The sequence below is a fragment of the Polypterus senegalus genome, chromosome 1 (genome assembly GCF_016835505.1).
Source record: "Polypterus senegalus isolate Bchr_013 chromosome 1, ASM1683550v1, whole genome shotgun sequence".
Taxonomy (NCBI): Eukaryota; Metazoa; Chordata; class Cladistia; order Polypteriformes; family Polypteridae; genus Polypterus; species Polypterus senegalus.
In genome coordinates, this window is record NC_053154.1 from 35,264,137 (window position 1) to 35,277,598 (window position 13,462).

At 38.5% G+C, this 13,462-nt stretch overlaps 1 protein-coding gene across 4 annotated transcripts in view; it reads right to left on the reverse strand.

Annotated features, from left to right (window-relative positions):
- Window positions 1-12,802, reverse strand: part of tox4b (TOX high mobility group box family member 4 b) — a 29,670-nt gene extending 16,868 nt beyond the window's left edge. The window contains exon 1 of one of the 4 annotated variants that reach the window (XM_039746098.1): window positions 12,753-12,802. In XM_039746098.1, the coding sequence (XP_039602032.1) occupies window positions 12,753-12,758 (6 nt within the window). In that variant the 5' untranslated portion in view covers window positions 12,759-12,802. Of the gene's footprint in view, window positions 1-9,011; window positions 9,431-10,090; window positions 10,181-12,752 lie in introns of those variants that run through there. The other 3 variants (XM_039746092.1, XM_039746089.1, XM_039746087.1) reach the window with 3 other exon arrangements.
- Between the last annotated feature and the right edge of the window lie 660 nt (window positions 12,803-13,462).

The window sequence follows — 13,462 nt, forward strand, 5'->3', positions numbered from 1 at the left end:
GGAGTTTGAGGCCCTGACTTAGTTGGTCTTCTGTTGGCTCACTCAATTCACATTTCATTTCAGTTTGGATGCCATTTAAGGAAAGAAATGAAGCAATTCAGAGGAATGAATAAGAAATTCAGAGGAACAATTTTTTTTTAAAAGGCAATCAAAATTAATTCAAATAGAAGTTAATTAGCAGCAAAAACTGGAAGCTAATTAAGAAAAGGGTTAGATTAGAATGAAAACCAGCAGCCACCGGGGCCCTCCAGGACCAGAGTTGGGCACCCCTGTTCTAGCCTATGTTTAAAAGGAGACAAATTATAAAAAGGCTATGTTGTTGGTTTTTTTTTTTTTTTGGTTTTTTTTTTAATATGTTACTGACCAGACCTGATTTTAGGCCAAGCTAGTTTGTCCGAAGCACGACAGTTTGAGAATTGGTTTATCCCAGGAAAGTGCAATTGCGGGCCATACTAGTTAAGAAAAGGACAAATCAGTTGTACTGGAACCTCAACATTGATTTCAGGAAAATCTAGTTTGGACTAGGTTCATCCTATCTTCTTCAGCAAACTGGTTTGGACTAGTCTAAACTAGTTTGTCCTGTAAGATTTATTAAAAAATAAATAAAAATAATATATTATACATTATATATATTATATTACACATCAACACACACATACAAAATAGCCTGGAGTCACAAACATTTTTCACAGAAACTCTTCAAAAAGAAAGAAGACAGTAAATAAAATTTATGTAATCAAGACAATATCTGCTAAATACTGCTTGCAAACTGTTACTACAGACATGCTGCTACTATAAGACGACTTTAAAAAGGATTAAAGGACAGAACTCGGACTGGTCCACTCAACGATACTGGCTTTCTTCATTTCAGGCCACTATAATGCTACATTTAACAGTTTGTTTTGGAGGACTTTATTTAGTTATTGAACGATCAACTGGTTTTATCCACTCTTTGGTCAGGATTGACTTTAAGACTAATCAGGCACACTTGGTGGCATACTGTGACAAGCACCTCCATAAATAACATGGCTCTATTATCACCATACTCTATATTATGGAAGATATAAATTGTCTGGTCAGAGTGTTTGGTTTGCATTAAAGACACAGTTTAACATTCAAGCCAAAAAGTTCCACTTTCATCTTGCAAGACCAAAACACTTCCCACTATATATCTCGGCATGCCTTTTTTTTTTTTTATCTTGCTGCAAGCATTTCACTGGGGATTTTTTTTTAAATTAAATGATCATTCCTTCCCATGAGAGAAATCATCCATTTACACTTGTTCAAGGAAAGCCCTTCCTCTGGTGTACTCAGAATGTAACCAGTGTATTAACCTTAATTATAACCTCTGAAAAAGCATATAAAAGAGTAACAAACAACACTGAAGTCGCTTACATAAGTGATTGACATACACTGCTTTACACAAGCAAAAATACAATTAAAGATGATGCTCTGATCAATCAGCCAGTGATCTAAATCAACCACTTTTTACTACAAAAAACTGAACCGGTGATCAGTAAATTGGCCAATCATAACAAATGATTTTGTCAGCACGTGTGTTTCTAAGTTGTATGGTTATTTAGTTCTGGTGCTCCTTTATGCGAAGTATTAATAGTAGCTGAAGCAGAGCATGCCTTTTTTTCACAGCCTGCCCATAAACAGAGACCAGCCAGGCCGACTTTACCAGAGAGAGAGAGAGAGAGAGAGAGAGAGAGAGAGAGAGAGAGTGGAAAAACAGCCTTTCCATTAAAGAAAGTGGAGTAATAAACTGAGAAAAAGGAATCAGAGGAGCTGCCTTGTGCAATTATGTAAATTTCAATAATTTTAACAGCAAAAAAAATCTGTAGTGCAAGATTAAAAACCCCATATGTGCATTTATATTTACATTCAAGCAGTGTTTTAACTACCAACATCAATTTATTGAAACAATGTGTGAAAACTTTAGACAAAGTGTTTTTTTTTTTTATTAAGCTTTGTTACAGATAATTACATAACAGAAGCAATTAAACAATATGACCACTTGTAATTATGAGAAGTATTTTATTTATGCCATATATATTAAGGATAAATATTTTCAATATATATTTTACTGGTTAAGTATGTATTTTAAGGAAATAAAGGAAATAAAAAAGCTGCCTTTCTCGGCCATTGGCATTCATGCCAGTTGATTCAGGGCCAGTTTCTACACACAGGTTGTAAGGCTGCTATATACTCAATCATAAGATTTCAAATACTGTCACACAGCAAACTGTGCATGAAATACTTGCAAACACATTTTTATTTTAATTCCAATATAATATGCTAATCCCTGAGGGGATATATTAAATGTGATCATGCATATACAGTACCTATATTTTATATATATATTTTTTAATTTAGTCAGCTGCTCTGAGGAGACATGCAAGTCCAAATTTCATTGTACTAAACACCCATTACAATAAACATAAGCATATAGAGATAGCTAGCTCCGGTTTTGGGGGCAATTTATTTCCTATTTTTATTACTGCTGTAGGACTGATCACACAGCCTTTAAAATAGTTGTCTTGACTTGTTGATAAAGCTCTTTACATCATTCTGAAGCAATCTTTTGAAGTCTGTATAATACAGGGTAGCTTTAAAGAGATACATAAATCACCCTTTAAGTCATAGTAAATAATTCAATTTACCAAACTGCTGGAATCCAATAAATTAAGTGACCTTTTAATGCAATATGTATTTAAGTAAATTTGGGTTTCCAGTTGTTAAAGTGGCAAATACTAGAACCCAGGTCCTGTGGACTTTACATTATTGGAGTCAAAGAGTTTCCATCTGATCTGACATGCTGTACAAAGTATTCTATATCAAGGCAAAAAAAGTCACTGTATATAAGAATGTTGGGGGTTTGGGGGAAGAGGAAAACAAGTGGAATTTGCAGCTCACTCAGTGAAAACAAATTCTAAAGGCCATTTAAACTGAAATTGAAAACAGGTAGATACTACCACACATCTGTATTTCAAGATGAGCATTCATTGTTAGCTCTCATGCACAGAGAACTCACCCCTGTGACTAAAGACAAAGTTCAAGTCACAGACTAGTCGAACGGAGTCATTGTGTAGGTCACATTAGAAAAGTGTTCTTCACTGGAGTGTGACAGCAACTGCCCCCAACTCACTAAGACTGTGTAAATAAAGGCTATGACTGAAAATTGCTAGAAATTGTATATTGTTTATGATTAGTGTAGTTAAATATTAACAATCTTGACTATTTGTGACATGTGGAATTATATTTCTGATTGGACTGAAACCTCCTTTTGCTTACAGCAATGTACGCTGGATGTTTCTATAATGACATTTCTCATGCAAAGCATGTTTTTGGAAATAAAGCTAAAAACCAACAATTACATTTTAACTCTTTCAACGATCCATGGGATGGATGGATTGATTGATTGATTGGATTGATTGATCTGACTTTTAAATTTCTCACATTTGGTTTACTGATGTTCGATTGTTATACTATCACAGTTCTTTTGTAATACATAATTTAGGAACAAATACGTGCAAAAAATAAACAAACACAACATTTCATAGTGCTAGAAACACCAGTTTCAATAAAAATAAACTGCTAACAGCTCAATGATGTAGTTTCCAAGAAAGGCACCTGGTCAAACTGCAAGAAGTTAAAACTGCTTATTAGCCTGTTAAAGTACGAAAGAAGCCACTTGCATTGGACAAAAGAGGTCAGAAGAAAAAGCAGCTGACTTCCAATAGAAAAACAAAAATTATTTTTAATTTGGTAAGTGACTAAAATATTTGTGCTCATGCATAGAAGCTGGTGGAAGCAGATTTTTTTTAAATAAATGTTTCAATTAAAAGGGCCACAAAAGCAAATGGTGAACATTCAAGCTGCTTTTTAATATGGAATAGTTATAAAATACAAGCACAATCAATTAGAAAAATAGACAATGTTTTCAAGAAAGAGTTGCATGTTCAGCAGTATTACCATCTGTCTGAAACAAATACTACAGAATAAACAGCTCAGAGATATTTAATTAGTTAGTGAATAAAAAACAGACTCCCACACATTAAGTGAAAATAGCAATTAACCAGTGAGAAACCCAAGCAGCCAGTCTGCCAATAAAATAAACCACAGTTCTTTCTGACCTGTTATGACTTTAAATTACACATTAAAAAAGGGGTGGGGGGTTAAATTAAATTCACTTTGCGTTGTACTTCTAAAAAGATTCCGATTGTTCGATATGCCGACATTCCTATCCTGTGTCATTCAGCGTTACTGTTTTTTTTGGCAAGTTTTATAATCTGGCTAAAATATCATGTAAAACAAGGCACAAACAGGAAGGATAAACAAAAAAAGCACAGCCACAGCCCAATCAATCCACCTTTGCTAACGTGCACCCTTACAAGCCAGTCACAAAAGAAAGACAAACTGCAGTTAACATAGATATGGGCTGCAGTTTGTTTTCTTTATAGGTTCTACCCAAATAAAAGCATGACCTTTTTTTGGCGTGCATGAATCCTTTTTATTCCTAGGACTACCAAGCGTAAAAATACATATTTAGAGTACTGTAACCAAAACACATTTTCTTAAGGTCCGCAACCTAACTTGTCACTTGCACTATATTCCTCCAGTTAGAAACACACAGGCATAAACTACCCTGAGTCTGAAAAGCATTACTCCAGTTCTGGCTGAATTCCAAATATTATGATTTTTCCAAATAAGAAAAATTTCCCTGCATCTCAGGTTAACAGTACTGTAAATTGCTTTATACCACAGCACATCTTCAAGTGCCAGAACCCTACACGGATGTATTAACGTAAAATGTGAAAAGCACAGAACTATGCAATTTTTGTGTCTATCCAGTTAGACATTCAGGTGCCATTATCTAAGACAGACATTTGTTTTTTTGTTTTGTTTTGTTTTTAAGGATTTGGATCTCCCTTGGAGTTTGCAGCATCGAACAGCAAGTATAAGGGAGGTTCTCCATTAGTACTTTAATTGTTGCAACTTAAGAGCAGAGAACTGGGTTTGGATCAGTTCTCCAACTACTGTAGGGGGAGCGTAGCCAATATGCAGCAAAGACTGAAAGTATTAAATAGCACAGCGCTTGCTGAACCTTGAGCTCTGCATCTTCCATGGTCTTCAATGAACATTCACTTTCCATTTCACACACTGTGATCACATCTTTCTTTCCTTTTGGAACACTGCCCAGTCTTCAGTTGTCCATACACCTTACTGTTTAGGGGTGCTATTTGTGTAGCCTGTCAATCACTTTTAGTCAGTCTTTCATTTACAGAAATCACAATCTCAGTGCAGAGCATGTACATTAGTAGAATATTAACAAAAAACAGGTAGGAGAATTCTCTTTTTTCTATAATATCACCAAATTTCAACTACATTTGTCAAAGCGTTAACATTATGTGGTAGTTTTTAGCTTTTTAACTAAATGGGAAATAGTTTTTTTTGGAGATATGAATGAGTGAGTCAGTCAGCTTTGCATTATAAATATATAGATTCACTCATTTTTGCTTTCACATGGAATATTATCAGTTATTTTAAATTGAATAGTGTTCTACACTTTCCAATATACAACACCTATCAGATTTCAAAAATTTAATATTGTGTATATTCTTTATTTAAAATTTTTAAAGACAAGTTTGTGCTCCTTTTTAAGTTAGTTTTGAGTAATTTAAGATACCAATTAAAGTCCATGTATCAATCAGCCTAGTTAAGATAACCCCAAGACTGAACAGAAACAGGCTGGATTGCATGGCCATGGACTCCACAATCAGTTATAAGACTTTAAATGTTATACTCCTACAGAATAGTATGAAGATTATTTAAAATAAACATTTTACATAGAGTTATAAGCTAGCAAACTGTTGAGAATATTGTCAAGGAACAAAGTTTCAGCTGAATGGTTTAAATCTCAAACTGGGATCCATAATCATGTTTAATCTAGACACCATAGTTTTCGCCCCTACTCCTCCTCCCAGACTTTTGGTGGTCGGTGGCACAGTGGTAGAGCTGATGACGCACAACAGTGAGACTGGGGTTCAAGACCCTTAATCAGCACAGGGTTCCCCCAACCCAAAAACAACCAGGATATATGGTATGGAAAAGATAAATCGGTCCAAGCTGTGTGTGTTTGCCCTGTAAAGGAATGGCACCTGACCATTGCTTGGATAGGCTCAAGATTCCCCACAACCTCAATCTGGAAAAGTTGGTTTAGAACATGAAGGGATGTGATGGTGTTGTACATGTTAGGTTTACCTTTCAACCAACAAATCGGAGTTAGATTCCCACGTATTATTTTTAACTTGCTATATTAAGCATGTCTCCAACTCTGTGGAGTTAATAACAATTTGCCATGTTTGCATCATTAAGAAGAAAAACTACTGTACAAAAGGAAGCATTGCGATACTAGCAATAGGTATGTACTAAATGCGGCAATTTAAGTGTAATAAAAGTTTGGTAATGTATAATCCAACTACTTTGTACCTTTCCACTACCCCACTCTTTCACCCAGACAAATCAGCCAGTTATGCAATAAAATATACAGCAACAAGTGAGGTTTCATTTTGCACAATGAAGACATCTCATCAGCTTCTATCTGCTTAAAAGACTGAGTAAAACCATGCACTAACTTGACACACACACAAACATTAATTCGACAACAGAAAAAAGTTGTACAAGTCAGAAAGTCCTCTTCATAAGCAACTTACATTTTAATTAACACAATTTTTCACAATTGAAATGTAAAACAATCTGTTTAAAACTTAGACAATGTTAATTTTTAAAAATTGACTAATGAAAAATCTCATATGCCAAAGACCAGAAGAAATTGCATACAAAGACGTCAAACTTTCTGTAATTTACAAAAATTAATACAACCCTGAGGTAACAATCTAATCCCACAAAATAACCAGAAATATGGATTTTAATTAAAGAAAGCAGTAATATGGTACTGTAGCTGGACTGCTGCTTTGCAGTTACAGGAGTTAGGACTGACATTCTAGCAGCATTTGCAGGCCACACTTGCTTGCACAGGCCCAGTTCACTGGTTCTAGTCTTGCACCCAATGCTGCCGTGATAGACTCCAGCCTACTATAACTCTGGAAACAAAGTAAGGGGTTTTAATAATCATGTCTATTGGAATTTGGCAGTTTATGTGATCTACATGTGAACCAAATACTGAAAGAACTGCACATGGCAAAGACATGCGTGTAATGTGGATTAGGGACTCTAAACTGGACCTGTGAATGCAATTATTGCATGGAACAGACAGGCACACTCTCTAAGGCGGTTCAACATTCCTGAAAAGCTCTAGCACCCCACGACCCTTTGGTTAAATGGTTTATGAACACTGATAATAAATGCATGGATTAAGTCAAAGCACTATAGAGAATGTGAAAGTCTGAAAAGACAGTGGATGGAAAGAAAAAAAAAAGCTATATAAAAAGCATTACATCCAAGGTAGGATCCTCTTGTAAAACTGAATGCAATTCCTTCCATTTAGTGATTTATAAAATAATTTAAAAAAAAATCAAAGTCTCTCTTGCATCCAGAAAGATGTTTAATCAGAGTGACTTATTTATTTACAGTAGGGGTGTCAAACTCCGATTCCACAGAGTCATAGATGCTGAAGGTTTTGTGTTCCTGCCACTACACAAATTAGTAACCAGTTGCGGCTACTACTTTATCATACTTTTGCCTTTATTATGGTTTATATGCTTAACCCTGTTTTGCCTTAACTGGATACCAAGCAAGTCAACAGTTGACCAGCTAACTCAGGGGTCTTGAACAGTCCTTGAGGGCCACAGTTTTTCACACATACCAATTTCCTATCAAGTTTTAATAAAATCCATTTTTCGATTCTGTTGTTTGTGCTACCATCCTGCCACTCCAGCAACTTCCCAAATCAAACCACTATCTAAATGTTTTGAGGACAAGAGCCGACAATCATTTTTCCCCCTTTTTTTTTTTTTAAATACATTTTATTGAGACAAATATTGTACACAAGAAACAAATAGGATCAAAGTAAGCCTGGTCATCTATTAGCTTACTTTGAATCTTATTAACTGGCTGCTTGCTAAAGAAAAAAATTAAAATGCAAATTATTCAAAACCAAGGCAACACAGTGTGCTCCATTCTCATCTGTAATTGACTAATAATGGAAAAGGGTCCAGAATGAAAACCTGTAACCACTGTGGCACTCCAGGAACATCCCTGATGTACTGCATTGGGAAAAGGAGGACTCCACTTCCCACCACTTCCCTAGGTGGGGCAAATCTCTCATGTTACAGTGCTGCAATACCATTAAATTGGCTAATTACTGTAGAAACACACCATGCTTTTTCCCCAGACGGATGCAAACTAACTCAAAAAATACAAATACACCATGTAAACAGACGTTATTGTATACTTTGCTCTTTAAGAAATCTATTAAGACAACTTCCCTGGGTACAATCGATATCACCATATTTTATTAACACACTTAAGTCAAATTACGGACGCTTAGTATGAAATACTGTGCGCTTGCTCAAGGTTGGGGAAGGGGGCATTATTAACCAGGACCTCCTTGTTAAACTCCGGTCCCGAGATTGCGTCACTCAACCCCAAGTCTTGATCGCACAACTTTATCATTCCAATTACAGCTGATAGTGGAGAGCATTCGAGTAGATGTAACGAGTATAACGACGTACATGTTGATTAGCACATGCTGGTTTGGAATTTCAACACCCGATTATCCAATGCTAGCCTCTTAGGTTTCGTCGTGTTCTGGATATGCTACTCGATAACCGCAGCATGTCAAACAGGTTTATGGACTTGCATCCCGTCCATGGTTCGTTTCTGCCTCGTTTTTCTCCCCCAAACATTGGAGCCTATTAGCTCTCCATGACCCTTAACATGCCTTCGTTAATTGAGACACGTAACCCCGGAAGCCCATGTGCGACGCAGTTACCCATGTACACCCAACCAACAGCCGGCCGCACTCCCTCACGCAAGACTGTCACCTTGCTTACAGAGCTGAATCCGTTGTTAAAGACGTGCGAAGTGTCCAGAAACTGCGTCTCGTTCTGTGCGAGCGGGCCATCCGAGAGCCCCGAGTAGAAGTGCAAGTCCATCCTGGGAGTATGAAAGAGTGGGAGATGGCAGAGCAGCGGCCCAAGCCCAGCACAGGAGAAGAGAGGGCCTCAGAGCAGCCGCAGGCAAGGCCGGGCGTTCAACGAGACAAAGCCATACCGTATACACCTCTTCGAGGGCAGTCGCCTTCACAAAAACGAATGGCTTTACACAGGTTTGGTAACGAAAACAACTAGTCCGAAGCCTCGAAAGCTTGGCTTGTAGTTTCCTTTGGCACGTTTGCACGGCGTCTTGGCCCCTTTCGTTTCGCTGACAGCAATACACACACTTCTACGGAGGATTGAGTCGGGGCAACGGGCCAGGACTCGCGCGAACGAAAGAGGATTAGGACAGAGGAGGGCATCTCAACGGGCCGATAAGAGAAACCCCACAAGTTTACAAATGAACAAAAAACAATTCGTACGTGGTTATCTTAAAAATATTTCAAACCGTATATAGCGCAAACAAAGCAAAACAATGCTCAGCACGTGTTAGTGACAACATAAAAAAGACTCCGATTCCCCCCTCGCAAACTAAATTGACTATTCCAGCAAGGTTCCGTTTAACCCCCTGAAGCAACAGCGATAATTGGCGTAGGAGAGAGTTGTGTGCTGGTTGTTTCCTTTATTGACAGTTTTACCCGAAAAACTTGTTTTCTCATGAACTAGTTCACGAAGATAAATTTACAATAAACTCTAAAATGCATTACGCACAATTCCACGTCTCTTAATCTCCTCGTAAGAAGTCCAAAAACTTTGGTGCTCCGTTCACATTACAACGTTGAGACACCATCGGCTACAGATAATCGCTCTCACATTTTTGATACATTTTAATGTTAACGGGCAAACAAAACACACGCAGATTTTTGGATAATGTGGCAGTGAATCTGAGGAACGTTCATGACGGCGTTTGGCAGCATTCTCAAATATTCTATCATTAAAAGCGGCGTTAATAACTATAGCATACATACATAGCTGTATAAAGCGTCGTTCCACAAAAACCAGCTCATGATTCGGCCTTAAGGTGCTACATTAAGTGGGACCTTGTGGCCCTGATTCGCTCTTTGGGAGGGGTCTTTATAATTAGAAAGCTTCATCGATTGGACCAAACTGTCAGTGTCTGCCGAAACCTCTTGGGCAACCAGGACTCCGAATGATGAGGAAACGGCTTTCCCTAAACGCCAAATCATTCCATTCAATTCAGTTTATTTTCGTATAGCCTCGGCAGAATTAACCACCTGCCTGGTTAATTGGACGAGTACCCGGGTCGCCAGGTCCGGAGGGGCTACCGGAAAAAAAAAGCGAAATACCGGATTTCAGGTTAATATGTATCGTGATGGCTACGTCTGCACTTCTGCATTCGGCGGATTAATTCACATTAAACTAAATACCTCACAAATAAATTACTTCCCAAATTAGTACAGCATAACCACCCACTTTCTGTACGTGAAACTGAAATTTTAGCGTGGGGGCTGACATCCTATGTACTCACTTTAAATAATGCATGTGGTGGCGCCGAATAAAAAAGACCTGCGTCATTTTATTTTAGGGATTCTCAACCTGTGTCCTGTCTCACATGAATGTATGGCCCCATACAGTGTTGCAGACCACCCAGCGCAAATCATTTGCTCTGGTAATTTCTCCACATGATTATGTTTAAAGAATGCTTAACACTCCATTGTATAATAAAGGTTTGTGACACTGTAGTAGTCTGTGTGTCTTGTCAGATCATTTTTACTAAGCATTTTATAATACCTCATGAATGCTTTGCATCGAGCTCAAATGTAAAAATCATTGCGCGATCACAGCAAGTTGCCGTCCAGTCCTTAGGTGCCTTTCGCATATTTGCTCGAGTGTGTGTGGTTGTTTTGGTTTAAACACAGTGAAACGTCTCCAAAGAAACTTCAAGTGCAACCTATAAAACTAAATTTTCTGTATATTGGAAATAACAGAAATGTTATTCACGAATCGTTAACAGCATTGAAAGATTGCAATGTCATTTTTAAACCAATTAATCTAGACCAGGATCGGGTTTTGGGGCTGGAGCGTTATGCCATCTAGCACTGGACGCAAGACCAGAACAAACACAGGACAGGTCGCCAGTCCATTTAAGGGCAAACACTCACACGGGCCAGCTTACCGTCGCAAATTCAACAAATTCAGGTCTCTGGACTGTGGGAGGACACCAATGCGAATACGGGGAGAACAGGGGAAGTTCACGCTGAAAGGACCCTGGAAGCGTCTCCGCACCGCAAGACAGCAGCTCTACCACCGCGACACCATGATGGATTGTACAGATTCCAATAGATATTCACTCCAATAGCGCTTAATCTGGAATTTACTTCGTTTGCCTTTAATCAGAATGCTTTAGTGATAATTCAGTTTATTTTGGTTGGTATAGTGTTCTTCGCTGAGCACAGGTTCGGAGACTCTAACGAGTTTACAGCTAAACTACAAAATTACAAATGACATAATATACACAAATTCTCAGCCAAAGCTTGGCTCCTGGAGATGCGCAAAGTACTATTGGGACAGACACCTTCTCCCCGGCAATTTTCAACTTGGGAGTAACACAATGGATGAAGTAATTGTAGCTCTTTTAGGCAGTGGTGCGATGCTAAGAAGAGTTGTGTGCAAGGTTTTCCAGTCTTCTGACACGTCCCAAAAATATATGCCATGTATTTCCTAAAACCACGTGCTTTCAATCTGTGGCGATAGGAGTCCCATTCCGCCCGCAAGATCACAGCTGACAGGCACATAACCTACACTCTGTTATTATGGCCTGGTTTTGAATTTGTAACGAATGCAGCATACGCGTCTCAGAGCCGTGGGAAGAAAAACAGAGGACCTGGGGGCGTGCAAACTCCATACAAACAGTAACCGATCGGGATTCGATTGCTGTCTGCTTGAGCAGAGAGAAAATGGGCTGGCGGTTAGTCTTAAAACCAAAACTTCCTGAAATGAAAATAAAATCGATGGATCACCAGCCATGTATGCATTCATTTTAATGTAATGTTTTGCTCACTTTTTCCTAGTAAATGTGTTACATTAGTATTAATGTAAATTAATAAGTATTGCCAAACTTGGTAATGCACATTTAAAGTATTTTTGTGTGAAGTTAAGAAATTGAACTCTTGTGTAGTTAAGAAAATCGTGAACTGATATTATCACTCCTTAAAATCTCAGTCTCTCTAATTGAGGAATGAAGCCAAGGCTCAGACACAAACCGGATGACCGACTGTCGGGTGGACTCTGAACGAATAGCCGGGCAGCCAGCAAAGCAGGGGCACTGTTGGGAGTTGCAGGATGACGTCACCAGCGGCGACTGCCAACCTTCGGCCTCAAACAGTGGGATCTGCAAACGCTACGTTCACAACTGCTCGATCAGAAAACGTTCGGGGAGAATGTAATTCCCCATTCACCGAAAGCGCGCCCTATGCCTTGCGTGCAATTTCAGAACTCGATGAAACGAACGGAAAATATTTACAATATACTAAAAAAAATCAATCCAATCCCGCACCCCACTTCTCAGGGCAGTTATTTAATATGTCCAAAATGTCCAGTGAGCCTGATAAAATGAAAGTGTTCCTTCTTTGCAAGTTTTAAAGTATATTTAATTAAAAGACATCTCACCTCCATTCTTTACAGCTGAAATCCAACTTCCTATCAACATGGCCCCAGCTTCCGGGTTTCCGTCACCAATTTGGCCCCGCCCCTCTGCTCAGTATTACTAATTATTCATAAGGTGACGTCGGAATCACTGAGTTTATAAATAAAACGCCGGGGCAAACCTCCGTCTTGCGTAACGTATTATAAATCAAATGTTGCGTGTATGTGCATTTGACGCTCTAAATGGTATATCCCTATTTTTATACGTTCAGTCTTCGCAGTGCGGCTAATTTAAAAACGGCAGGTCGTGTCTGCACTAACCTTTTGTTTCAGTGCGAGCGAATTGGCACGGAGGCGATTTCTCGACTTGTGACACTTTTCGTTGTGATTCAGATGTCATTCTTACATAATTTACCTCATAAATCACACGAAGACTGCGCTCGGTATAATAATCTAAACAAAATTAAACTGATTAGGTCACAGATCAGCTGGACAGGCTACGTCATTACAGACTGGAGTACCATGTCCGTCAATAACTCCACGTGCGAGTCTTTAGAACGAGAAGAAGGAAAGAAAGAACTGGAAAGGTAGACGGAAAACTGCACAGCAAGGCAGGAGTGCACAGGGAGAGCTTGCAAAAAGTACACTAGGCCAGGATTAAAACCCAGACTCTGGAGCTTTTATACTAGCAGAGTATAACCTATTATTGTAATACGATATTTTCCTTCCTTTAT